General features: G+C 40.5%; 1 protein-coding gene across 1 annotated transcript in view; it reads left to right on the forward strand.

The window, feature by feature from the left end:
• LOC127451954 (voltage-dependent T-type calcium channel subunit alpha-1I-like) overlaps positions 1–25,673 on the forward strand; it is a 293,925-nt gene extending 268,252 nt beyond the window's left edge. The window contains exons 34-38 of the mRNA XM_051717045.1: positions 17,517–17,663; positions 18,861–18,989; positions 20,342–20,495; positions 20,794–21,023; positions 23,270–25,673. Coding sequence (XP_051573005.1) covers positions 17,517–17,663; positions 18,861–18,989; positions 20,342–20,495; positions 20,794–21,023; positions 23,270–23,878 — 1,269 coding nt within the window. The 3' untranslated portion in view covers positions 23,879–25,673. The remainder of the gene's footprint in view (positions 1–17,516; positions 17,664–18,860; positions 18,990–20,341; positions 20,496–20,793; positions 21,024–23,269) is intronic.
• Positions 25,674–26,926: the final 1,253 nt, after the last annotated feature.

The following is a 26,926-nucleotide window of genomic DNA, read 5'->3' on the forward strand; positions in this document are numbered from 1 at the left end:
TATGTTATCTTTATCTTGTGGCCATGCTTTTGAAATAGTGTGTATTTTAATGTTTATGGACTGGTCCCATTCACTTCCATTGTTAAGTGCCTTTCTATAACCAAGATTTTTGCTTTTTTTTTTTTTAAGTTCAAATTATTGTATGTGGTAATTAACATTATGTCACAAATGCTGTTGATTGAGCTCAACTTGTATTGAACCTGAAACATTAATAAATGTACACTACCGGTCAAAAGTTTTGAAACACATTCTTTATTATAATTATTATTCTTCACATTTTAGAATAATAGTAAAGTCATCAAAACTATGGAATAACATAAATGGATCTATAGGAATTATGTTGTGACTAAACAAAATCCAAAATAAATAAAAACTGTGTTATATTTTAGCATCTTCAAAGGAGTCACCCTTTGCCTAGAATTTACAGACATGTACTCTTGACATTTTATCAACCAACTTCTTGAGGTATCACCCTGGGATGCATTTTAAACAGTATTGAAGGAGTTTCCATATATGTTGCGCACTTATTGGCTGCTTTTCTTTATTATTTGGTCCAAGTCATCAATTTCAAAAACTTTTTTTATTTTTTATTAAATTTTAATTATATAATGAAATAAATTAGTATGGTGGCACAATTATATTTTTGTCTACAAAACTAATTTCAAACATTTAAGCATACGCCTTCAGATCAAAAGATTTTTAAGATCATGAGAAACATTTCAGTCAAGTGTTTCAAAATTTTGACTGGTAGCGTAACTTCTAATTGAACAATGGTGTCTCTATTTCGCATCATGCATAAGGCCTTAGAACACCCTTTACCCATGGCTATATTATACGATATGGATGGATGGATCTATGGATGGATGGACGGACGGATGGACAGCTGCTGGATGGTCTGGATGAGTGTTCGTAGTGTCTGTAGTGTTTTGTTGCAATCATTTGTCTTCATGCATAGAAAAATGTTAGTACCCTTTGCTCATGAAGTTTGAGTATGATTTTGGTCTGCTAAAAAGGGCAAAAGAAGCATAATGTGGGGGAAGTAGATGGCACAGAACAAGATGTTTTCACTATAGAGCCTCAGAATTTGCCCCAGCTTGGGTCCTGTCACCATGGCAACACATTTGTATCAGTTTGTGACACTCTGAGACATGTAAACACACCGAACTACAATTAATCATCTTTTTTAATTATGTTCAGGATCACACGATTAACTACTGAATTGAATCCATCAATACAAACCAGGAAACAAAAGTCCAGCACATGCACCAAGATTACGGAAACGCTAAAAATGGAATACTGAAAAATATTGTGGTGCGCTCGCATAGACACAGACACATACACTCATGCATGCAGTGATGACTCACTGTCAGGCAGCTATTGTGGAGCTATAATTGTCTTTACCTGTCCATTTTTAGCTTCTGCAGCAAATTATGTAACTGCTGAGCGAATAAGAAAAGAGAGGAGGAGGACAGAAAGAGAAAGAGGAATGGAATGCTAATTGAAGGGTTGGATTCTTTGCAGTGTTAAGCACATGGATTTAATAGTGAAGCTGAATTTGTTTATGTAGCTAATTTTGAGTGGTATGCATTTGTACATGCTTATACATACAGGTGTATGGACCTTACATATCAGAGGGAAAGGCATTCAGACTATTTCAAAAAAATATTCACAAATGCTTCCAGCCCAATGAATGGATACATTGTATATTCACATTTATTCATTTGGCCAATGCTTTTATCCAGAGCGACATACAGTGCATTCAAGGTGTACATTTTGCCAGTGTATGTGTTCCCTGGGAATTGAACCTATGTCATTGGCGTTGCTAACCCCAAACTCTACCAGCTGATCTACAGGAACAGAAGTGTCTCTAAAACTCTTTTTTGATACCCTCATGTGCCATGTTTTCTGGTTCACATTTTCAGCTGTCGCATTGCAGGAGCATGCGTTGAAACTAGCCCCAGTCCTGGTGCGAGTTTATTTGAATATCATGATTCAAAGAGACAGATCACTGCCTTCAGGAGGTGATGTTCCATACCTGTTCAGGGTCTCAGATAGAATGTGACACAAACACACACAAACACCAAAGCCACACAAAACAACTTAGACTAGACAGCGGCTTTCCATGCAGTGAGCTCAGTTCTTATCACCACCTGCAGGCTCAGAGGCTGAGAGATAAAGAAGGGGAGAGAAAGAGAGACAGGAAAGAGGTGTGCATGACAGTCAGCAGAACAGGAATTTGGAAGACTAGTTTGACTTCAAGCAGAAGCTAAATCAGCAAACTGAAAGCATTTCATCTCCTGAGAAACAGACAGAGACAGAGAGAGAAAGGCAGAACGGAAGATGGTAAACAGACAGAAGGGAAGCAAAGGTCTCATTAATGAGGATAATTTTTTGCTTACATTTTGGATTCACAGGTGGTCCACAGGATATTCCACAAAATGAATTTTCGTCTCTTAGACAGTTGCACAGTTTAGGGTTGTTAAAATGCTCGCATTTCAGTTGTCAATAGCAATACCAGTGAAGTTTCACTTACACACATACACTTTACAATAAGGTTGTTTTTTGTTAACATTAGTAAATGCAGCTATCGTGAAATAACAATTAACAATATTTTAACAGCATTTATTAATCTTGTTTAATGTTAATTTATGATAATACAATTGTCCATTGTTAGTCTATTAGTTCATAATGCATTAACTAATGTTAATATATTAAGCTTTTTAAAAATGTAGCCATATATGTTGAAATTAACATTAACCATGATTATAAATGCTGTAAAAGTACTGTCATGTTAACTAATGAAGTAGCTAATGTTAACAAATACAACCTTTTTGTGAAGTGTTACCACCAATTTTGATACAGCAGCAAAAACTAATATTCTCCTTTATATACGTACACTCACTGAGCACTTTTTTAGAAACACTATGGTCCTAAGAAAGTGCTGGACGTGGTCTTCTGCTGTTTTAGCCCATCCGCCTCAAGGTTTGACGTGTTGTGCATTCTGACATGCTATTCTGCTCACTACAATTGTACAGAGTGGATATATGACTTAAGCCTGGTTTATACTTTGGAAGAAGCCCAGCTGTTTTTTCCTGGATGAACTAAAGCACAAGTAAAACCAATAATGCAGGTTCCCTGTCTGTAACTCACTCAACATTGTGTCGATGTAGTGACACTAGGGGTCGCTCTTGGGAGCCCCAAACACCTCTGATCTTTGCGAAAAGGCCAATGGGAACTGTCCATGCCACTCCCCCGGACATACAGGTATAAAAGGAGCTGGCTCGCAACCACTCGTTCAGATTTTTTCCTCCGAGCCGAGCGGTATTGAGCAGCGAGTTCCACTGCCATTCAATTCACCTCACACAGCGTTTGCTGTTGGATAACAGTTTCAGAGGCTCCTGGGGCATATGGCGTCCTCGGTGACAGTCATGCTGCTCAGGTTGATGCATATGAGACTGCTCCAGCACTGGCTTCAGACTCGAGTTCTGAGATGGGCATGGTGCCACGGCACACATCGTGAGGCCATCACGCCGATCTGCCACCACATGTTCAGCCCTTGGACAGACTTTGCATTTCTGTGGGCAGGGGTCCCCTTACAGCAAGTGTCCAGGCATGTCATTGTTATGACAGACACCTCCAAGTTAGGCTGGGGCACCATGTGCAATGGGCATGCAGCCGCAGGCACCTGGACAGGGCCGCGACTGCATTGGCATATCAACTGCCTCGAGTTGCTGGCGGTATTGCTGGCCCTGCGGAGGCTTCGTCTGTTGATCCAGGGCAAGCATGTGTTGGTCCGGACGGACAACATAGCGACGGTAGCGTATATAAACCGCCAAGGCGGTTTACGCTTGCGTCGCATGTCACAACTCACCCGCCGTCTCCTCTGGAGTCAGCAGCGACTGAAGTCGTTGCGGGACATTCAGATCCCGGGCGACCTCAACCGTACAGCGGATGTGCTGTCATGGCAGGTGACCCTCAGGGGAGTGTGGAGACTCCACCCCCAGGTGGTCCAGCTGATTTGGAGTCAATTCGGCGAAGCACAGGTAGACCTGTTTGCTTCCCGGGAATCCTCCCACTGTCTGCTCTGGTACTCTCTGACCGAGGCTACCCTCAGCACAGACGTGCTGGCACACAGCTGGCCCCGGGGGCTGTGCAAGTATGCGTTCCCCCCAGTGAGTCTGCTTGCACAGACCTTGTGCAAGGTCAGGGAGGACGAGGAACAGGTCACCTGGTGGCGCCGTACTGGCCCACCCAGCCTTGGTTCTCAGAACTCATGCTCCTCGTGACAGCCCCTCCCTGGCGTGTTTCCCTGAGGGAGGACCTACTCTCTCAGGGACAGGGCACCATCTGGCACCCATGACCAGACCTCTGGAATCTCCATGTCTGGCCCCTGGATGGGACATGGAAGACCTAAGTCACCTACCACCGGCAGCGGTAGACATGATCACTCAGGCCAGGGCTCCCTCTACGAGGCACCTGTATGCCTTGAAGTGGTGTTTGTTTGCAAATTGGTGTTCTTCCCAAGGCAATGATCCCCAGAGATGCGCAGTTGGGTTGGTGCTTTCCTTCCTGCAGGAGAGGTTGGAGGGGCAGCTGTCCCCCTCCACCTTGAAGGTGTATGTGGCCGCTATAGCGGCGCACCACAACGCAGTCGACAATAAGTCCCTGGGGAAGCACGACCTGATCATCAGGTTCCTTAGAGGTGCTAGGAGGTTGAATCCTCCTAGGCCACGCCTCATTCCCTCGTGGAATCTCTCCATGGCCCTGCTGGGCCTGCGGAGAGCCCCATTTAAGTCCCTAGAGTCAGTTGAGCTAAAGGCTGTCTCATTGAAGACTGCGCTCATCTCCATCAAGAGGGTTGGGGACCTGCAGGCATTCTCTGTCGGCGACACCTGCCTGGAGTTCGGTCCGGAGTACTCTCACGTGGTCTTGAGACCTCGACCGAGCTATGTGCCCAAGGTTTCCATGACCCCTTTTAGGGATCAGGAGGTGAGCCTGCAAGCACTGCCCTGGGAGGAGGCAGACCCAGCCTTGTCATTGCTGTGTCCGGTGCGTGCTTTGCACATCTACTTGGACAGCACACAGAGCTTTAGACACTCTGAGCAACTCTTTGTCTGCTTTAGCGGACAGCAGAAAGGGAATGCTGTCTCCAAACAGAGGCTTGCCCACTGTGTCATGGATGCCATCGCTTTGGCATACCAGGCCCAGGGTGTGCCCTCCCCTTTGGGATTACAAGCACACTCCACGAGAAGTGTGGCATCCTCCTGGGCATTAAGCAGGTAAGTGTGCGGGCAGCTGGCTGGGTGTACCGATTGCGCATAGTGCCTTCCCCTCCCTGAGGGGAAGACGTGCGCTTTTTCCCCCATGCAAGTGCACGAGACGGAACCCTGGATGTTCTTCCTCCTTAGCCCTACAGCTGGCGAATTCAGCGGAGGAATTCGTAGCCAGGCCCAGTACATGTGCTAGTATGCCCTGTACTGGGGTAGGTGCTCCACATGTGCTGGTTACCTGTGGTAATGCCTTGTGACATATTATCCACGGTACAGTTTCCCTGAGGGCAAATCCGTGTCTCCCTTCGGCAGGGTCCTCCCCTGCCTCCGGTTGCCATGCTGTAGAGTTCCTCCCCTCCGGGCAGAACCTACCACAGGACTTCTTCCACATGCGGCTGGTAGCCCATGTAACATATTCACTACATGTTAACCTCTCCTTCGGACAGGATGTGGTCTCCGGGGTGTTTTTTCCTCCTGGGGAAAGGACACCTTCCCCGACGCGAGTACATATGGCCCCAGCCAAAAAAAAAATTCACTCTGTGGGGAGAAAAAAAGAGAGAAAAGGCAGCGGCTGGTGCGGCCTGTTCCCATTGTAAATACGTCTTATCTCCGTGGACCGCCACTTTTAGCGCTGTCCCGCTTCTTTGCTTCTTTATCACGGCCCCTTTCACTTTTAAAAACTTAAATCTCTTTCCACTCGTTTGTCGTAGCCATGCTGTCTTTGTAGATTTTGTGTTGCAAATCATATAAAAAAGTATACTTCCACACAATCTCTGAGAGAAAGCTTCAAAGTTATCCATTTTATCGATAATAACCTAGGTAACAACTCCTCAGCTGGCACACGCGATTGTAAATAAAAAGTGTCACGTGCAAATCACACCAACGAATAGTTTTAACCAATCATCAATGCTCTTCAACCAGCCGAGTTCTCTTGGGTCAAGAATTTCAGAGATGTGCGTGAACAGGAGAAATCTCCCCAAACGAACACCTTGGCAGAACAAAAATGTCACTGCATTTCATCATCATTTGTAGGTGAACTAAGTAAAGCCTGTTCACTCAGTAAGTATAATTAGCCTTTACTGTAGCTTTCTGTCAGCTCGAACCAATATGGACATTCTCCGTTGACCACTCTCATCAACAAGGCATTTTCATCTGCAAAACAGATATTGATATTTTGACACACATCCATTTTTTTTTCCCTGCTTATTTATATTAACTTCAGAAAAGCAGCTACTTAGCAGCTACTAGTTAGTCAGACAGCCCTTGGGTACCGAACTGAGTCGATACTCATTTCTCTGTACTCAACGGCTGGTACCGTTTCATTGTTTATTTTAGTGTCAACATGGTACCAGAGTACTGGTGCTTTTGACATTCACATTAGATAAAGAGAACAGAAGGCAGAAAGAGACAGACAGAGAGAGAGAGAGAGAGAGAGAGAGAGAGTGGGGGGGGGGATTTAGTTACATCACTGCAATAATATGAGCCTGAAAATCAGTTGCGCAAGCAACCTCAAGCCTTTAGTGAATTAACTGATAGAACAAGCTCACAGGACTTTTATGCATTATAAAATAACAATGTTCTGCAGAGATTCCAATTAAAACTCAACTGAAAGTGTTTGAGTCAGTAATAGAGCCCATTGCCCTTTATCATAGTGAGGTGTGGGGCCCACTAACCAGCCATGAGCTTGAAATTGAAAATCTGCATGCAGAATTTTTGGAAAATAAAAGTACTTTATAACCACACAAATAGCACATGTAGGAATTAGGCCTATAACCATAAATATTTAAATATGGCTTCTTAAATTTTTTAAATGCTTTACATTACTTCTGTTAACACCTATTTACCCTCCAGACTAAGATCCAGGCCCAGAACTGTCCTGCCAACCTAATTAGACCACATTTCAGCACAAAGGAAACTTTATTAGATCACCTAGCGATAAAGCCTTAACAAAATCACAAAGTGCAAAGACCATGGCAGACTACCTGTCAGCTGTGGTCACAAGAAGTGGTCTGTTAACACTCAGTAACATAAACAATCAAACAATCATGACATTTAAAATATTCTTGAATGAAAGTGTTTACTTCCATTTTTGTGATCGGGTCCAAGTGTTTTTAACTGCCCCATTCTTCAATAACAGTTCCTTTGCAAAGCTAGAATTGTATTATGACCGGTTCACAAGCCATCCACGCTGATATGAGCCAAAAAAAAAAAACACAATCCACGCTGATATGAGCCGACAAAACATACATAGTCCAAAGCACAGAAATCACATGGCTAGAAACGCATCAAAACGGTCAAAGACGTCCATCTATATGTTTTCATACACCAACAATTAAAAATAGTGCAGATGAGTGGAAGAACGCACTCAAAACAGCAAGACACAGAGCAGCTGATGAATCCAAATGGACTCTCTTTTTCAGAGATGTAACTTTACACCACGTCTTTTAAAAGCGGTGTGAGATTCATGACAATGGTCAAAGACGTCTGTCTAGTGCATGTTTACATACAAAAATAAATCTAAATAGTCCAGATGGGTCCCCTTTGATGTTCAGGAATAGTGAGGCCACACTAGGCCTGTCTGTCCTGCTCTCTCTCTCAGTTTACGATTTGAAACACCAGTGGGCGGGGCCAAGAATGCGATGATGTGAAAGTAGGTGCTAATGTTGTTGGAAGTAGAGAACGAGTTATTTTCGCAACTTGGTTTCAATAAATTATTTTATTGAATCGGGGATTAAGTTTTTATTTACAGTATGTTTTTTATTGTAGAATTACTTCTTATATGTCAAAATATCAAGGAAAACTTGATTCCTCATGACATGACCACTTAAAGACCAAATTCTACACTGTGCCAAACAATGATAAATTATCCTATATGTTAAGTGAACACAATGAATGTCACAATTCATATTTGCCTACGTACATTGAAAAAATTGTGAAGCACAGTTAGTTATAGGCTCTGTCTTTTCATTTAAACTTATTTTTACTACTTATTGCTCTTTACTTTTATTCTATTTTTTTATTTTCATTCTAATTGTATCTTAATATTTTTATTATTTTTTAATTATTATTTTACATTTCTTTCTTAATATATTTTATTGTTCTTTATCTTTTATTGTTGTTATTTGCCCAAAGTGACTGCTTTGGCAATACAAACATAATATTCTTTGTTATGCTGGTAAACCTCACTAAAACTAAGAGGCAGATTGTGATATTAAGGTTTGCTTACCGAGTTCAAGCACAGTTCAGTGTGTATTTATAACAGAACATATTTTAAATGCAGTGGGCAGCACTTCCACCTCCAGACATCTCTTCTGAATTGTGCCTTGCGCACTGACACACTGACTGCAGCACTTCTACTCAACAGCTCTTCTTATCCTTAAAGCACTGCAGTTTTTCTGGTCACACTGTATGCCATGGCCAAGAAAAGTAAGGCATTTTCTTAGCGAGTCATATGTTGCTGTCAAGTATGGGTATTTTAGTATTTACAGTATCAGTAGCTTGTCCATCTCTGTGTGAAGTGTTTCCAAGCCTTTTTCTTATGCCTTTTCTTACTTATACAATAATAATTCACCCAAAAATGAATCATGTACTCACCCTCATGTTGCAAACCCGTAGGACTTTATTGGAGCACAAAAATAATCATTTTGAAGAACTATACTGGTGGCTTTTTCCATTAAATAAAATATCTATTGTATGACTTTAGAAGACTTGGAATACAGCATCTAAATTGCATTGACCAATTTTATGGTGACACTAGCTGTGGAGAGTGAGGCTGGGAGAGGGAGAACGGTAAGGATTGACACCTGTGGGAAATTATCTCTAACAGCAGTTAGAGGTGATTTCCCACAGGTGTCAATCCTTACAGCTCTTCCTCTCCCAGCCTCACTCTCCACAGACATCGCTCAGCCATGCCCACATCCCCACAATGGGTTTTAAACATTTACTATGTCAATTTCAGAATAAAAAGTGTTTATGTAACTATTAATGTGTGTTAGAGTCAGTCTGGGAGGAAACAACATGTTCTGAATATGTGTGCTCCCCAACAACACATTGTTGTGGCTCATGTTTAGCATTGTGCAAAACTTCTGCCAAAGTCAGCAGAGGAAGAAGAGACAAGCATGTAAGACAGGGAGAATGAGAGTGAAACAGAGAGAGAACACTCTCTGGCTGTTTCATCTACCCGTGCAACACAACCTTCAGAAATAGCAAGACTGGCAAAGAAATGCTGCTTTTCCACCTGTTCACACCATGTGTTGAATGTTTTGCCACAGGGAAGCCAACAGAATGCTCATTAAAAGAGAAGGTCTAGACATGTACATACTCTTGCTCTCAGGGTTATAGAGAGTCATGTAAAATTCCACCTGTGATTTTAGAAGCACTAAAGTATCCTTATGCTAAGATGCAGATGAGCGCTACATGCCCCATATGGTGAAATTTCATTAAATATAAATTCCTGCCAATTATACAAAATGTCCCTGCTGATGGGGTGTATGACACACGAGTGGGCAGGTGAAACTTTCACACCCATAAATGTCACGCTTATCCTCAGAGCCATATTGAAAATGATGTTCCACTACAGGCCATGACCACACTGTGCTTTGGCCATAACCAGACCAGCATCACATTTCTCTGTGGGTCATGAGTGGTACCATGAATTGGTTGCTTAAACCTCTGGACTGTATCTTAACTACAGAGGTGTATGTGATCCCTTAACACTGGACACTGCAAGGTGCTAATCTTCAGGGGATAATAGCAGCCTGTGAGCTGGTGTCTGGCTGTAAATCTAAAGTCTTGCAGTTCTACTCTCGTTAGTGCTATTTAGGTGAATGTAGGCACTTTGTTTGCCACTGTGTTTGGAAGAATACAGAGTATAATAGACCGATATATCAGCCTAGGCCGATTAATTGGCCTATATTTTGACATTTTGAGATAATCAGTATTGGCCGAAAATTAATGTTTGAGATATGACTGTGTATAATTTATAAAAGCAGATAAAGGCAGCATAAAAGTAATCCATAAGACTCCAGTGGTTTAATCAGTGCCTTCTAAAGCAATCCAGTTGGTTTTGGGTGAGAACAGACCAAAATATAACTCCTTTTTCACTGTACATCTTGACAGCAGTCTCCTTGGTGATCATGATTTTTAAGCTCGATTCCACTTCCTATAGTGCCATCCAGTGCTCTGAGCATGTGTCCAGCACTAGGAAGTGTAATCGAGCTTGAAATAATGATTGTGGCTAGAGACTGCAATGATGCAAAACCAACTGGATCGCTTCAGAAGACATTGATTTAACCAGGTGTTTCCTGCAGGATTTTGTGAGACTGTGATGGGTGGACCTCAGACCCTCTAGGAGGGTCTTGGGGCATGGTCCCCCGGAAGAACATTTTGTACATTTTAAAGTTAAATGCATCAATCTGGTGCACTTTTAGAGCAAAATTAAGTGGCTAGATCTATGAAGATCTTTGTGCTCTAGTAATAATTTAATCATAAAAACATTGCTTATATAGTTATGAATGATGATGACATGGCAAAAAAGTCACACCCACAAAGCATAAACGAGATGGAATTTAACGCATTTCACAAATTGTCAAAACACAAAATCGACTAGAGCATACATTTGAGCCAGGACTCAACATTAAGCACTGTCATGTGCTTGTCCTTCAGACAAGAAAATTGGTCATTCACTTGTCCGAGTACAAATGTTACTTGTCCGGAGAGAAAAAATACATTTAAGTTACATGTTCATGTAACATGTCAAAGTTTATTTTGTATATTTTTCTAAAATTATGACCGATGCCCAACCTAATAGTGTACCTATGCAATCAACTCAATTCTTTGCGACAGACATGTAAACTGCACTGGTTAGGGGAGGAAGCTATTGTCATATGATAATTATTTTATGTTACGCATGGTAGTCAAATAAAGATAAGCCTCCATCGCCATCATTTACTGCAGGAATGCTCATAGTTCTATGGAATGAGCTCTACTTTTTCATTATGTTATTGCAGCAAGATCTACCATGAACAATAAAGGCTATACATTATCACAATACCAAAATTTCAGTAGTCGGTGTTGAAATTTGACGATCCTCAATACCAGCTTCAAAACTACAACAAATAATAACACTAAATAATATGTTAATTATGGAAGAATGGTTTCAAGTTCTTAAGTAATTATTCAAGACTAGTAAACAAACAGAAACAAAATAACAATAAAAAACAGCAATGAATAGAAATTGATTAAAAATAATAGAACAAAAAATACAAATTAAGAAAATTCAGTACTTTTTTAAAAGTTTTTAACAGCAGTAAGCTATCAAGTATTCAAGGAAACATTCAGAATGAAATGCAATATGAAACTACTACTGGTCTTCACTGTATGATTATAATACATTAATACTTTTTAAATCTACTAAAGTTACCCAGTCAAGAGCAGCGAGTGTTTTCTCATTTTCTTGTTATGGTTGTTTGATTATTATAATGACACACTAGACAGCGGCAGGTCCATTAGCTTATGTTTATACTTACAAGTACGACATTTTAATACAAATCTGCTTTTTTTCTCTGCTGTTTATGTTCACTTTAGACATCACTCTCTGTGTTTACATGAATACCTCACCAAGACGGGCATTTTGGCAGAATTTTGAAATACATTTGACCATTCAGGTGCGCATTAGCGCATTAGTGACACAGGCCTGGGCTATCACAAATATAGCTGGTTATTTTTTTGTTATTTATTTTATTTTATTGTTGACATTTTAATCAGTCTGCTTGTCTGGTCGGGCAAGTAAAATTCTCTTTCACTTGCCCCTTCAAAAATCCACTTGTCCCGGACAAGCGTTAATGTCAAGCCCTGTGAGCCATCAAAGAAATGAAGCAAAAGTGGTTACCTGTGTTGAACTTGCTCCTCAGATGCTGAAAATAGTTATGTTGTCAGAGCCGCTGGTAATAACGTTAACGTTAGATAATTGGTTCCAGTGTGTGTGAGTATGCGCACGTACAGCAGGGGACTGACTGACTGGGAGTGAGAGATGCTTTGCCAAAGCAACGGTGCAAAACACAACATTAGAGATCTTTTATGTTATTATGAGAAGTGTAAAAATATTTTTGATTCATTAATGAGAAACACTGTTAAACCACTGGAGACTGATGGATTACTTTTATTCTAACTTTTTCTCCTTTTTGGAGCTTCAAAGTCTTGATCACCATTCACTTGCATTGTTTGAATCTACAGGGCTGATATATTCATAAAGAAATCTTTGTTTGTTTTCAGCAGAAGAAAGAAAGTCATACATATCTGGGATGGCATGAGGGTGAGTAAATGATGAGAGAATTTTCCATTTTGTGTGAACTAACCCTTTAACTATGCACTTTTATTGTGTGGAAAAAAAGATACAATGCAAGTGAATGGTGACTTTGGCTATTATTCTCATTTTGGTTTTCACGGAAGAAAAGTAATTCATAGGAAACGGTTAGGGTTAGAGTTAGGAACAACATGTGGGTGAGGAAATGATGACATAATTTTCATTTTTGGGTGAACTATCCCTTTAACCACAGACCTCATTTTACTCGTAAAAAAAAATAAATAAATAAAAAGGGCAAACTAGCCCTCTAGTTTACAATTATATTTATATATAAAAATACAATTATATATAAATACAGTATATAAGCATTAAATCGGCAATCACCACCCTGCTCTCTAGATATTGGTATCTGCATTGCCTATTAAAAACCCATATCGGTTCATCACTAATACAGAGCTCTTACTGTAAAGTATTTTATTAGACCTATTTGTTTTACACAATAGTTTGCATGATAATAACCAAGTGCACTCAGAATTATATCTTCCTGAGGCACTCTTGGGCTTATCGATTTTAATCTAGCTCAAATAAGTCATTTCAACTTAATTGTTTGTTTGTGTAGGAAATCAAAAGCTTTTGGCTCTCATAATGAGCCCGACGCAAGAGCACAATTACCTGGAGAAATAAATGATTGTCATTAGACAACACTACATTACGGTTCTTGTAGATTGATTCTTTAATTGACTGCTTCCTAAATTGCCCTGTAGAGTAAATTGAATATTGGTTTCTTTTTTTTACTTCTTGATATTAACATTAAATGATGTGGCATTCATGAGGTAAGCTAAAATAGACATTGACTGATGCAGGCGAAAGGTTTTTGTTTACGTGTTCAGAGCCTTGAGTTTAAAGCCACATTTCATAATTTTTTAAGCACTGCTGAATAACTGCTAAGGTCAGTTTAAGGTGGTTTTCTGGTCTTAGCTGGTCACAGGCTTGTCTAGTTTGATGGTTTTAGAGGGGTTTTGGGCACTTGTTAGTTGGTCTGGCAGGGACATTGGCTAAATCAGTTTAAACCAGTTAAGACCAGCAAACGTCCTGGTTACTTTCGTATCCTCCATTCCCTGATGGAGGAAACAAGACGTTGTGTCGATGTAGTGACACTAGGGGTCACTCTTGGGAGTCCCAGACACCTCTGCTTTTTTAAAAAAAAAATTCCACTTGGCGAGTGGAATTTGCATGCCACTCCCCCGGACATACGGGTATAAAAGGAGCTGGTATGCAACCACTTATTCAGGTTTTGTGCTGAGGAGCCAAGACCAGGTCCCATCCATTTCAGTGGGTAGTTCAGCATTGTGGCAAGAGGGACACAATGTCTCGTTCCCTCCATCAGGGAACGGAGGTTACGAAAGTAACCAGGATGTTCCCTATCTGTCAGCTGCTCGGAGCTTCTAAGGCTCTGCATGCCATCCAAATAGATGCGTAAAGCTCGCACCGGACACAGCAACGCCAAGGCTGGGTCTGCCTCCTCCTGGGGCAGCGCTTGCAGGTTCACCACCTGATCCCTAAAAGGGATCGCAAGGAGCGTGAGATCCGAGAACCACCTCTGGGTGGGCCATTAGGGTGTTACTAGGATGATCTGCTCCTCGTCCTCCCTGACCTTGCACAGGGTCTGTGCAAGTAGGCTTACTGCTATGTCGAGGGGATTCGAGCCCCGTGGCCATGCTGAGTCCAGGGACATCGAAGCACTTACCTGGCTCCTGCCGCCCACCATAAGATTGGCCGGGGAGGGGGGAGGAAGAGTCTTGTCCCCATAGTCCACTGGAACCAATCCCGTGTGGGCGTGTTTGTGCCACAGCTGGGCGCACGGGCAGGGATCCGCCGCTGGAGCGCCATACCTGCAAAGATGGGACGGTGGACAGTGGTCGTGACGATGGCCGTGCGCACTGGACATGTGACCCAGGGAACAAGAAAACCGCTCTCAATTTTTGGGTACCGCAGTCTCTTGGACATGTGGCGAAATTAAATGAAAATGAAACAAAGGTGGTGCTCCTGGACCACCAGGGTGGACATCACCTGCCTGAGAGACTGCGCCATGACCTTCGTCACCCGGAGAGCGAGGTCAGTCACCGAGCGCAGTTCCTGCATCAATCCCGGGTCAGAACTACCCTCATGCAGTTCTTTTAGCGCCTTGGCTTGGTGTACTTGCAGGAGAGCCATGCCGTGCAGGGTGGAGGTGGCTTGTCCAGTGGCACCGTAGGCCTTAGCCGTCAGGGACGACATAAACCTACAGGCCCTGGAAGGAATCTTCAGGCACCCGTGCCAGGTGGCGGCGCTCTGCGGACACAAGTGCACCGTGAGCGCCTTATCCATCTGAGGGATCACCGAATACCCCCTGGCTGCTCCACCATTGAGGGTAGTGAGAGCAGGGGAGCTGAAAGAACGGGACCGGGCAGTAAAAGGTGCCTGCCACGATCTTGTCAGCTCCTCATGCACTTTCAGGAAGAAAGGAACGGGGGCAAGGCATGGCCGTGGGTGGCGCCCAGAGCCCAGGAACCAATCATCGAGCCGCGAGAGTTCAGGGGAGAGTGGAGGGTTCCACTCTAGCTTGACGCTTGCGGCCGCCTGGGAAAGCATGTCCGTCATTTCCGCGTCGGCCTTGGACTGGGCGACCATTCCCGAAGGAGGAAGCCCAGTCAAAGCCTCTGCGTCCGACTGGACGAGCCCGCTCTCCGATGCTGCGCTCGATAACTCATCTTCTACCCGGGCTCCGAACAAGAAGTCGAACTCGCCCTGAGACGAGCCAGCGATCTCGTCCGAGCGCCCGACCGTGGCAAGCGAGCGTGCTGGGGAATAGGAGGTCCGTGGGGAGATACCTGGCGGAGGTGGTCCCATTGATGTCCCCAAATCGCCCCCAGTGCTCATACCCTTAGGTAGAAGGACCGAGGCGGGGAGCCGAGTCAACTTCGAGTGAGTGACAGATAGGGAACCATCTTAAGGCCTTTTGCACACCAGTCGAATCGTGCAGCAACAAAGCAAAGCTTTTTTTTTCGGTGAGTGTTGGATTTTTTTTCTTGCCCACCGAAGAAATGCCCTGACCAATAATATATCAGATTTAAATCATGTGTCAGAAGCCGTTGCAGTTACCAGAACTAGATCAACTGGTGGCACTAATGCACAGAAAGCTGTTCACCACCGACATTAAACGCTTAAGTAAATTAAGAAATCCTGATACAGCAGTGAGGATGTGTATTTCATTTGCATTAAATGTATCATATGGGTTCTCTTAACATGTAAATTATATTGCTGCATCACTGCCTTGCATCCCCTTTAAAAATGATCTGATCTTATGTGTATTGTCTTCATAATTTATTCCACCTGCATTTTTTTGCTTTTGCATTTAATCTTATATATTTCATATAATTTATATATCGTGGCATCTTTGCCTTTGAACACTTTTTTAATAAACAACTTTACGGATCTTAAGTGTTTTTCTTCGCCATATATTGATAATATTAATACTATTGCTGGGACTTGCAGTGCACTCTGTGTGCCTTTGAATACCAAAAATAAAAATTGTTATTGCTGTGCTATTTTTAATAGTCGTTAGCAGTATTAAAGTATCTAATAATGGGTCAGACTGAAGATGGGTTTGTTGAGTGAGATCTGTGTTTTATTGCTTGCACTCTTGGAGCGTTTACATTTCATCACATTTAATTAGTAACATGCAGGGTTTTAAGCAAATATAACACAAGTAAATGTACATGGCAATAAGATAGTCAAACATTTGTTTTAACAGTTATTATGAGTGTGCACTGCGCAGTGATTTTAAACAAATGCACTTAACAGTATAAACAGTATGAGTGACAGTGGCAGTGTTCCAAATGGTAACATGTTTTAACCGTTACACCGTTACACACTTGATTCTTTCTAATCACCCCTCAGACTGTGTATTCATGATAATACTGTCATGTTGTCCAGCATGTGAACTGAAATAGTTTGTGAAGTGTTTCGAAAGTTTTCTTTCTCATTGAGAAAATCAACAACACACTCATCATCGCTGCTTCAGTTTTTTTTAGATCTGCTCGCTACATAATAGTTTGCTTTTCTTGTTGGTTTTGCAAACTTGTCAAGGGGTTATTTCTTCTAACCTGGTTATGGACAGAGGGTGGACCAGCTCAAAGGTTTGTTGAGCCACCGGTGTATCGGTGTAAAATTGCCACCTATTGTAAAGGCGTGAATGTGCTAACGCTTTCTATGGGAAAGGACTATTTCATATATACTTTTAGCACTGTGAATTCATTTTCACAAAGAATTTTGTTAAGCTGCTACAGTATGCATGGATTGTGTGCAGGAGTGTGTGGCTGTGTTCAGGCTTATCCCTTTGCACAGCTGCTCTTTGAAGCTCTATGGCTGTAAGACTCCTTTCAAACTCTATCATTAAGACCAAACCTGTGACAGTGAAGGAGAACCTTTCCCTGACCCTACCCTCTCATTAAAGTCTGAGTGTTTGTGTCTAGAAGTGCTTAGGGTGTTCTGTTTTCTTGTACAAAACCTTTTCAAAGTACACTATATTTTAAGTCATCTTAAAGTTATTGAATTACAATTGACTATTCACTACTAATTTTAAGGGAGTTTTAAAATGACCTTCCGAATTATGCGTTGCACATCACTATCACACTTTCATTGCGCCGTCACTTTATTCCATGAGACAAAATGTTTGTAGGCAAACCCCCAAAATCAATTAAACTGAAACATGTTAACTCTACAATAAAAATTTTAATGTGTACTTAGTGGGGCCTAGTGGGCCGCTTCTGTGACCGGGCCTGTGACTACATTCCCGGTTGACCCTCAAACCCCCAATCGATGGCCCTGCACTTACAGTACACAGAGCATTATTGGTAATATCTATGTGTTATTAACTCTGGTGATGTGTGTTTTTGTCCCAGGAGAACCTGTGGCTGGACAGTGTCTCTCTGCTCATTAAAGACTCCTTTGAAGGAGAGATGCTGATGATTGACAACCTCTCTGGCTCAGTCTTCCATCATTACTCCTCCCCACTTGTCTGCAAAGACTGCAGGAGTCATCCGCAAGAGGTACCACTTCAAAATGACTGTATCAGTGTTTGTTGCATGTGCACTCATGGATAAAAAATCAACCAATATACCAGAACAAAAAGCATTCAAAGGATTTATGCAAATATGACTCCATAAAAGAAACTTCTCTATGACTACTTTTAACTAAAGGTGAAGTGTGTAATTTAATTTTTGTGTTAAAATACTTTCTTCGATCCCAGCTTAATATGCATAAACAAATATAAGTAAGCCATTTGTAGGTTGATTCCCCTGAATAGTGTAAACACCGTGGCTCTGTGGTGCTGTAAAAACATTGCTCTGTTTGTTTGAGCATCCAGACCAGCATTACACAGCAACATTGACTCAACCAATGCCTAAAGAGGTTAGGAAGGAACTATCTGTTTTCCCGACCAAAGGCAGATGAGGGGAGTCTTTGGGAAACATGTTTGAAAACAGTAATTATTTGTGCAATTCCATCTGGTGTTGTAAGAGAGCAAATCTAATCCAGCTGAATTTTAGGATGAATAACTTGCCTTTAGAATGGATAACTTGAAATCTCCTGGATTGGACTTGAGACAGGGAAGATGTCTTGATAAAATCTGAATGTCAGCAATTCAGAACATTTGAGGACACCATATGTTTAACCATAGCTGTAAAATGAAACAAAATATCAAAAACTATTCTACTACTTTGTCGACTAATCTGTCATTGTACATATACCACATCATTTAATGTGAAAAACATTTATGTTCACACTCTATCTCCCAGTGGTTGTGTTCATCACAGTGACAGACAGGACAGAGGCAGTTCAGGAAAGAATTCAAGCAGTAACCTCCACACCTGTCAGTCCTCCATTCTGACTAGCTGCCAACAATGTCAGCCTATCAGTCTGTCTCTACTCCACTGTCTCTGCTCTCCATCCATCCCTGATTTGCAAGCTCTTTTCTCCCTCACACTCTATTTCACTCTAAAAGTCTCTCCCATTTTGGAAAGACATCATCGCCTTGTCAGAAATGAACCATCCTGTCCATAACAATTGAATAGTTCTTTTGATAGTTTTAGTATTCAAAAACAGTTGAATGTACTCTCCAAACTTTTTTAAGCCATTGGAGTGGCACACAGTAAAAGACTGTGTAAATTCAATTACTAGGGAAGGTTTCTAATTATTAAAACTCACTCTTTGTCTCATTATTCTCTGCTATAAATTGTGACTCACAGCAGATCCACATGGCTGAACTGGAGCAGGCATCTCTGAGGTCGGAGCAGCTCTCAGATAAGTCATCCTCTCCAGCACTACCTGATGACCTGAGTCTGGATGAGCAGAGCATCTACCAGCTGGCTGCCAAGGTGAACTTGCTCTCATGAAGATGATTTTTTTTTTTTTGTTCCAAATAACGCACGCCCACATATCTGACACAATCATCTAAGTGTCCTTACTCACAATTTGAAATGTTCAGATCTATTTTAGATCTTTAAAAAGGTGAGGCATTTGCTGAAACAACTTTAAACGTTTGGAATTTTTCCATTTAAATTAAACGAAAAGCATAAGTGCTTGTTTAGAAGTCTGAATTTTCAGTACAATATTTTAAAGGAAACAATTCTTCTTTGTGAACCATTTCACATTGAGTCAGACATATTGTACTGTGATGATCCGTCATACTTTTTATTATTGGATGCAACAATTTTTTTGTTTTGTTTTGTTTGTTTAGTTTTGTTTTAATCATTAAGAGTGGGAATGTGATGGTGTAATTTTTTGACGGTAAGATGATGGTTTTGATGATTTAAAAGCACCACAGCTAAAAATATTAAACTCACTAGTTTGTTGTTGGACAACTAGTGGAACATACTGTCTAATTTGTAGGATGTGTACCTTTATATGACTTCTGTCTCTTTTACAACCATCATCTTCAGGAACCTTAGTCATTAAAATGCTCCCAAACAGCCGATTTAAGTCGCTGTGACGTTTTTTATCGCTTTTGTGTGGATTTTTGTTTTGTTTTGTTTTGTTTTGTTTTGTTTTGTTTTGTTTTGTTTTGTTTTGTTTTGTTTTGTTTTGGTTTGGTTTGGTTTGGTTTGCTTTGCTTTGCTTTGTTTATTGATATGCCCATTGATGGCATATGCCAAAAATTCCACATCAGACTCTGTGTTACTAGGAAAACGTTATTTTTCTGCAAAAATGAAAAATCTTTACCTGTATAATGTTTCCCATCGATTCTATTATCTGCTATCTGCTTTATAAACTGCTGTAATCTTTTAAATCTCATGCCATGAGCATTTAATGAACTATAATCAGTGAGAATGACAACAAACTCACACTAATTAGATAGAAGAAATCAAATAACTAAGTAAGCAGTTAATCTAAATCCTGCAGCGTCCTGGTGCATGTGTTTCTTGACAGGGAGAGGAGAAAGCTTTGCAACTCTGCCAGCCTAATTCTTCTGCTGACTTTGAACATCTCTAGCTATTTGTTAGAGACAATGTAGAAAGAGGCAGGAGAATATGTGGGGCAGATGGCTCAGTAGATCCTGCAGAGCCTAATTATTTCTTAATCTCTTATACTGTTATTGAGAAGAGCCCTGAATACAGGGAGTTTATTTTAACATGAAGCCCAGAGGAAATACTGTAAGTCTTGAAGCTTCAGAGAGCCAGAAGTCTACCCAGGATCATGAAAGCTCTAACATGCTAATGATTCTGCTCAGGAAAGGGGCTGTGATGATTGCCTAAACTCAGAAGGTCATAGCAGGTTGCAACAACCCTCTCAGGTTCACATCACTGGGGCAGAAGAAGGGACAGCAGGGCCTGGGGCTGCTTCTCCAAATCAGCTTCATAACACACCTGCTCGCCACAGTTTAGGTAATGCGGCACCTTCACACACCTGCAGGCCAGTGTTATTACATGAAGATAGACTAGAAAACATTTTCATGACAATTTTAGTTACAATTTTGATACACATTATAAAATGAAAACTAAACTAAAACTAGAAGTCAGAGTGAAAAAAAAATGCAAACAAAACTAACTTGTTACGACAAATTGAAAAACGAGAAGAAGCAAGACCTTTACTACATTGTACTGTACACTAACTGTACTTAGTATAAAATGCATTAGTAAACATTCATAAGGGATAATGTTGTCCCCCTGTCTTTGTGTGAAGGTGGACTTCCCTGTAGCAGCAGTAATCAGGAGGACACAAAAGTTTCTGGAGGTTTGTGCGGATCTACATCTCCCATTCGTCTCCCTGCTGAATTCTTCCATCCAGTAGCCCTCCCTGCACCCCCAAGGGGCCAACCAGGACACAAACCACGAGGGCTCAGACTAACTTCCCCAGCCTCATGGGCTTCTCTGTGCTCTCCTGGAGCTAATACCAGACTTCTCATCACACAGGTATGAGCTTACACGCATATACAGTGGTAAGAAAAAGTATGTGAACCTTTGGAATTAGCTGGTTTTCTGCATTAATTGGTCATAAAATGTGATCTCATCTTCATCAAAGTCACAAGTACTGACAAACACAATGTGCTTAAGTTAACAACACACAAACAATTATAATCTTTCATGTTTTTATTGAACACAGTGCTGTGGACAAAGTAAGTGAACCCTTGGATTCAATAACTGGTCGATCCTCCTTTGGCAGCAATAACCTCAAACAAGTGTTTCCGGTAGTGTGGATTAAACCTGCACAGCGTTCAGAAGGAATTTTGGACCATTCTTCTTTACAGAACTGCTTCAGCTCAGCCATCTTCTTAGGATGTCTGGTGTGAATGGCTCTCTTGAGGTCATTCCACAGCATCTCTAGTGGGTTAAGATCTGTGCTCTGACTGGGCCACTCCAGAAGGTGGATTTTCTTTTTTTGAAGCCATACTGTAGTGGATTTACTTTTATGTTTAGGGTAATTGTCCTGCTGCATCACTCAGCTTCTACTGAGCTTCAGATGCCGCACAGCAACCTTGACATTATCCTGTAGGATATCTTGATAAACTTGGGGATTCATTGTTTATTTGATTATGTCAAGCGGTCCAGGCCCTGAAGCAGCAAAGCATCCCCAAATCATGATGCTCCCTCCACCGTACTTCACCACTGGGATGATGTTTTCATGTTGGTATGCGGTGCCCTTTTTGTGCCATACATAGTTATGCATGTTCTTCCCAAACAATTCAACCTTAGATTCATTAGTCCACAAAACATTTTCCAAGTAGCATGTTTTTGTTGGAAAGCAGCAGCTTCCTTTGTGGTGTCCTGCCATGGACACCATGCCTGTTTAATGATTTCTGTATAGTAGACTCATGAACAGAGATGTTCCAATGATTCCTTCAAGTCTTTAGTTGTCACTCTACGGTTCTTTTTTACCTCATTGAGCATTCTGCTGTGTGCCCTTTGAGTCATCTTGGCTGGACGGCCACTTCTAGGGAGAGTAGCCACAGTACTAAATCGTTTCCATTTATAGACAATTTGTCTAACTGTGGACAGATGAATATCTAAGCTCTTCGAGATAACTTTGTAACCCTTTCCAGCTTTATGCAAAGCAACAATTCTTGATCGTAGGTCTTATGAGAACTTTTTTTTTGCTAGGCATAGTCCACGTCAGCAGATGCTTCTTGTGAATAGCAAACTCAAACTGTTTGAGTGCTTTTTATGAGTCAAAGTAGCTCTAACCCACACCTCCAGTCTTGTTTCATTAATTGGATCTAGGTTTGCCAACTCTAGGTTTGCAAAAATAAATGCAGTTAATTCCAAAGTGATCATATACTTTTTATTGTCACTGTATACAGCTTATGCATTGGATTACCCTAGTGGTTCTCAACTGCTTTTGCTTCAGGACCCAAATCTTACATTGGACATCAAGTATACCAATACAGTACCAAATTATTTGTCATACAAAAATAGGCCCAAGCATATGCAAACTTATTACAATTGCTACATAAACTATGACTAGAATTTTTTGAATGTACATGATATTTTAAATGCATATATATACATATATATATATATATATATATATATATATATATATATATATATATATATATATATATATATATATATATTATTGTTTCTAAATGTCTCTTGAAATTTTGCAGCCAATATTTCACCTCACAAAATCTATTGTGGTTGGCACAAAACATATTTATTCTTGTTCCAAATGGAACCCTATGTAATCTTGGTTGTATTTTTATATTTTCTTTTTTATTGCATACAGTATTTCATTGCATTTTGTCCATGGTTTTGAGGATGCGGGCATGTTATGCACCCTGTCCATTTGGCAAGCCTCCCAAGTAACAGATAAATTTGTGCCAAAATAAAGTTAGATTGGATGTTCAGCCTTGGATGTCAAGAAATGGGAAATGTTTCCTCCACCCTTTAATGTTGCTATCCCAACTACACACAATTATATGGTTAGCTACCTTTTGTAACAACCATTTTTATTGTATTTTTTATTTTTTCCCTACTGTTCACAATCAGACCAGACCTGTGTCATATTGTTGGTTCATGACCCTCCAGTAGCAAACCACTGATTTATCCTATCCTATCCTGTTTGTTTTTTTTGTTTTTTTTTCCAATTAATGTACAACTGAATTGCATCTCAATACCAAGTTACTATTTAAACATTCTCTGTGTTTCTCCGTCTTTAGTATTCTTCTTACAGTGACTCCTCCCTGGCTACGGGCAGCTCGGAGGGCAGCCTACCAACGACCATGGAAGAAGGGCTCAGTTTCATTGTATCGGCCCCTCAAAACCCTGAGCTCCCCGTGCCCCTCTTGGACACGCTCCTTGATGAGCACACCACCTTCTCAACAGAGACCCTGAGACCCAGTCCTCCAGCTACACAGAACCTCCATACCACCAGGGAGCACCAGCGCAGCAAGAGCAGCTGTGGCACCATTAAACCTTCTGATGAGAATATAGGGATGGTACGGTGCAGCTCAAACCAGACATGCGACAGCCAACAGCTCGCAGAGATGCCGAGTAGTCTGTCACTCACATCACTGCATCTGCCCAGCTCTCTTGTGCCCCCATCTGTGAAAAAGTGCAACAGCACTGGCAGTTTAGACCAGGGGACTCTCACAACCCAAGAAAAGGAGGGAAGACCAGTTTTTGCAAAAGAGCCACAGGGTAATCTCGCAAGCTCGTGGAAAGAAGGGGAGAATGGGGGAAGAGAGGGACTGTTGGAAGCAACACAGGAAAAAGGCGGGGAAAGTACAAGCCAAATAACAATTGTGGGCTCCAGAAGAAATAGATGAAACTCTCTATCTAGTGTTAGTTATTTCCAAGGCTTACTACTCTATCTCTCTGGGTTTTTTTTTTATTTTTCAGGGAGGAGTTTGACATGTGGCACTCCATCTCGAAAAAAAAATTATCTAATTTCCTGTTTTCATTTGTGACCTGTTAACATTTTGTATTTGCTCGTGGCACTGGTTTCAGGAGTGTAGAGAAACTGAATGGAGGAAATCGAGAGAAGCAGTTCAGCCCCTCAGTGCATGACTAGTGACTGAAGGAACTGTTCAAACAGCTGTCTGTGCAGCCTAAAGGATCATGACAGAGAGACAATATGCAGTACAGGCAAAGTTACAGGCAAAGTCCGTATGCTGGATTCAGTGAGAGATTGGGTGCTTTTTGTGGATTAGTTTAAAAGATAAATCAAATAAGTACAAAAGTATATAGACGAACTCAAAAATGAAGACAGTAGGATTTTCTAAAAAAGGGGATGCCAGGTTTAATGATTACATGCAGTTAAATTACAAAAAGGGGTTTAGGTTGTTAACTTTATTAGTATACACATTTTTATATAGGTAATGCGTTCAAATGTCAGTTTGTTTGTTTGTGTTTGTTAGTCTTTATTTAGTTGAGGAGAGATAAATTGATCTTTCTGTCTGTCTGGTTATTTATTTATGTTTAGGTTTATATATATATATATATATATATATATATATATATATATATATATATATATATATATATATATATATATATAAATTCATTCAGGGGCAAATTTAAAATTATGTAATCTCCTACCATTTGCATTAGGAGACCGAGAAAATACAGTCAAAGGTACAAATAACATTCCTTTGCATGATGGAGTCCAATTGAACAAATTTAAAACCACATAAAGATGTCAATGCTGGATGATAGCAGAAAGGTTTTTACTCATATATTTTTTTATCTATATGCTCTGGATTAAGGAATAGGTGATACACATGTTGTGGTCATTTTGTCCTCCCCACAACCCAAAATGTTTCTCTATGTGACTTTATTCCGTGCAAGTGGCTTCCATTTTTATAATTTTGGTTAGGTGGAGGGGACTTTTTGAATGCTTGGATGAACAGGACCAAGCAAAAAAAAAAAAGAAAAGAAACAACCTGAGACTGTGGATTACATTTACTCTTGGAATTTCTCTTGGATAAAAACAGCCAGACACAAAGGATTATGAACAAGTCATGGGATCTAAACGTTTCTACAAGGACCCGGGAGCCTCTACTGTGTTTTGGTCCTTGGATGGCATGTCAGATGAGGAAAATGCAAGACGGTGATGATTAACTTTGATTTTGACATAACTAGGTTGATTGGATTTGCAGCAGAATCAATTATTTAGACATTAATTTTCTTTAGCATGGTTACCAGACTGCAGTAGGAAACCTCTTATTTATTATTCCTACTCTTTACAAACTTCACTCGTTATTCCATCTAGCTTGGACTCAACTGGTCTATTTTTCATGTGCAAATGGAGCATCTTTTAAAAAAAACTGTAGCTATGACACTCCAAATATTCAAGATGAATTCTTAGTTAAGTCTGCTGAAGTCTCAAGTATCCCTGATGTGTTTTCATTTGATAAAATCCTGTTGATGAACTTCATTGTCATTTGATTGATAGTGATCGTCTATCCTTAGAGTTGGGATCTTTGTAAATTACATCAGTTGTGTTGTGGTTAAAGGGATAGTTCACCCAAAAATCAAAATGTTCTCATCATTTACTCACCCTCATTCCATCCCAGATATGTATGACTTTCATTCTTCTGCAGAACACAAATAAAGATTTTAAGAAGAATATCTCAGCTCTGTAGGTCCATAAAATGCAAATGAATGGTGATCATATAAAGGCAGCATAAAAGTAATTCATAAGACTCCAGTGGTTAAATGTATGTCTTCAGAAGCAGTTTGATAGGTGTGGGTGAGAAACAGATCCATATTTAAGTAATTTTTTTACTATAAATCTCCACTTTTGCTTTCACATTCTGAAATTGAAAGTGGAGATTTATAGTAAAAAAAAACAAAAATGAAATGGTGATCTGTTTCTCACCCAAAGTGATTCCATAATTTCAGAATGCATAATAAACCACTGGAGTCTTATGGATTACTTTTAAGCTGCCTTTATGTGATTTTTGGAGCTTGAAAGGTCTGGCCACCATTCACTTGCATTGTATGGACCTACAGAGCTGAGATATTCTTGTAAAAATCTTAATTTGATTGAAAGTCATACACATCTATGGCATGAGGGTGAGTTTATCATGAGAGAATGTTCATTTTTGGGTGAACTATCCCTTCAAGTCAGGACCAAGTGCAGGATTGTCATTATAATCTTACTTATTCCATTCATGCCACTCATCAAAGTAACTGTTTTGAAATAAGGAACACTGAGTTATTAAGATTCATTCAGCAAAACACAATAACAAAGGGCTTACTCGGTTTCCAAGGTGTTCTTGAATCTTACAAGTCAATTTTGCTATTAGTGCGCAAGACTTTAAAGATTAGTCTGACACTACAGCAATAAACAGTTTGTGCCCCAAATATACATAATGATGTCAAAGTGAAATTATTATTATTATTATTATTATTATTATTATTATTATTATTATTATTTGTTTTTGTTTTTTTGTTTGTTTGTTTTTTTTTTTTTTTTTTGTCAAATAGAATATTTACCCTTGTCTACTAGCCTAAGTAACAATACCTACACTATATTAGGGCTGATCACATTATACAGAACTGTTCAAGCATTGAATTGGTTCAGATGAACAAATGAAGTCATTGAGTACTCAGGGCCTTGGAAAATACCACTACTGAATTCTCTGTTTCCTCAGGGAGACAGATTGCTGGAACGAGGACAGCTATATGGTAAATGTTAATGTTCATTTATTTTGACTCTACATTTAACGCTCTAATAAGCTGGCATCCATGCATCATCATTATGACAAAACACGAGCGGTGGCCAGTTTTATATCAGTAACAGGTGAACTGAAAGCTAATTACTTCACAGCCATTGCTATATAGTTTGTTATATATGGCTGAAAGTGTAT

This window comes from Myxocyprinus asiaticus, chromosome 14 (assembly GCF_019703515.2).
Source record: "Myxocyprinus asiaticus isolate MX2 ecotype Aquarium Trade chromosome 14, UBuf_Myxa_2, whole genome shotgun sequence".
Lineage (NCBI taxonomy): Eukaryota > Metazoa > Chordata > Actinopteri > Cypriniformes > Catostomidae > Myxocyprinus > Myxocyprinus asiaticus.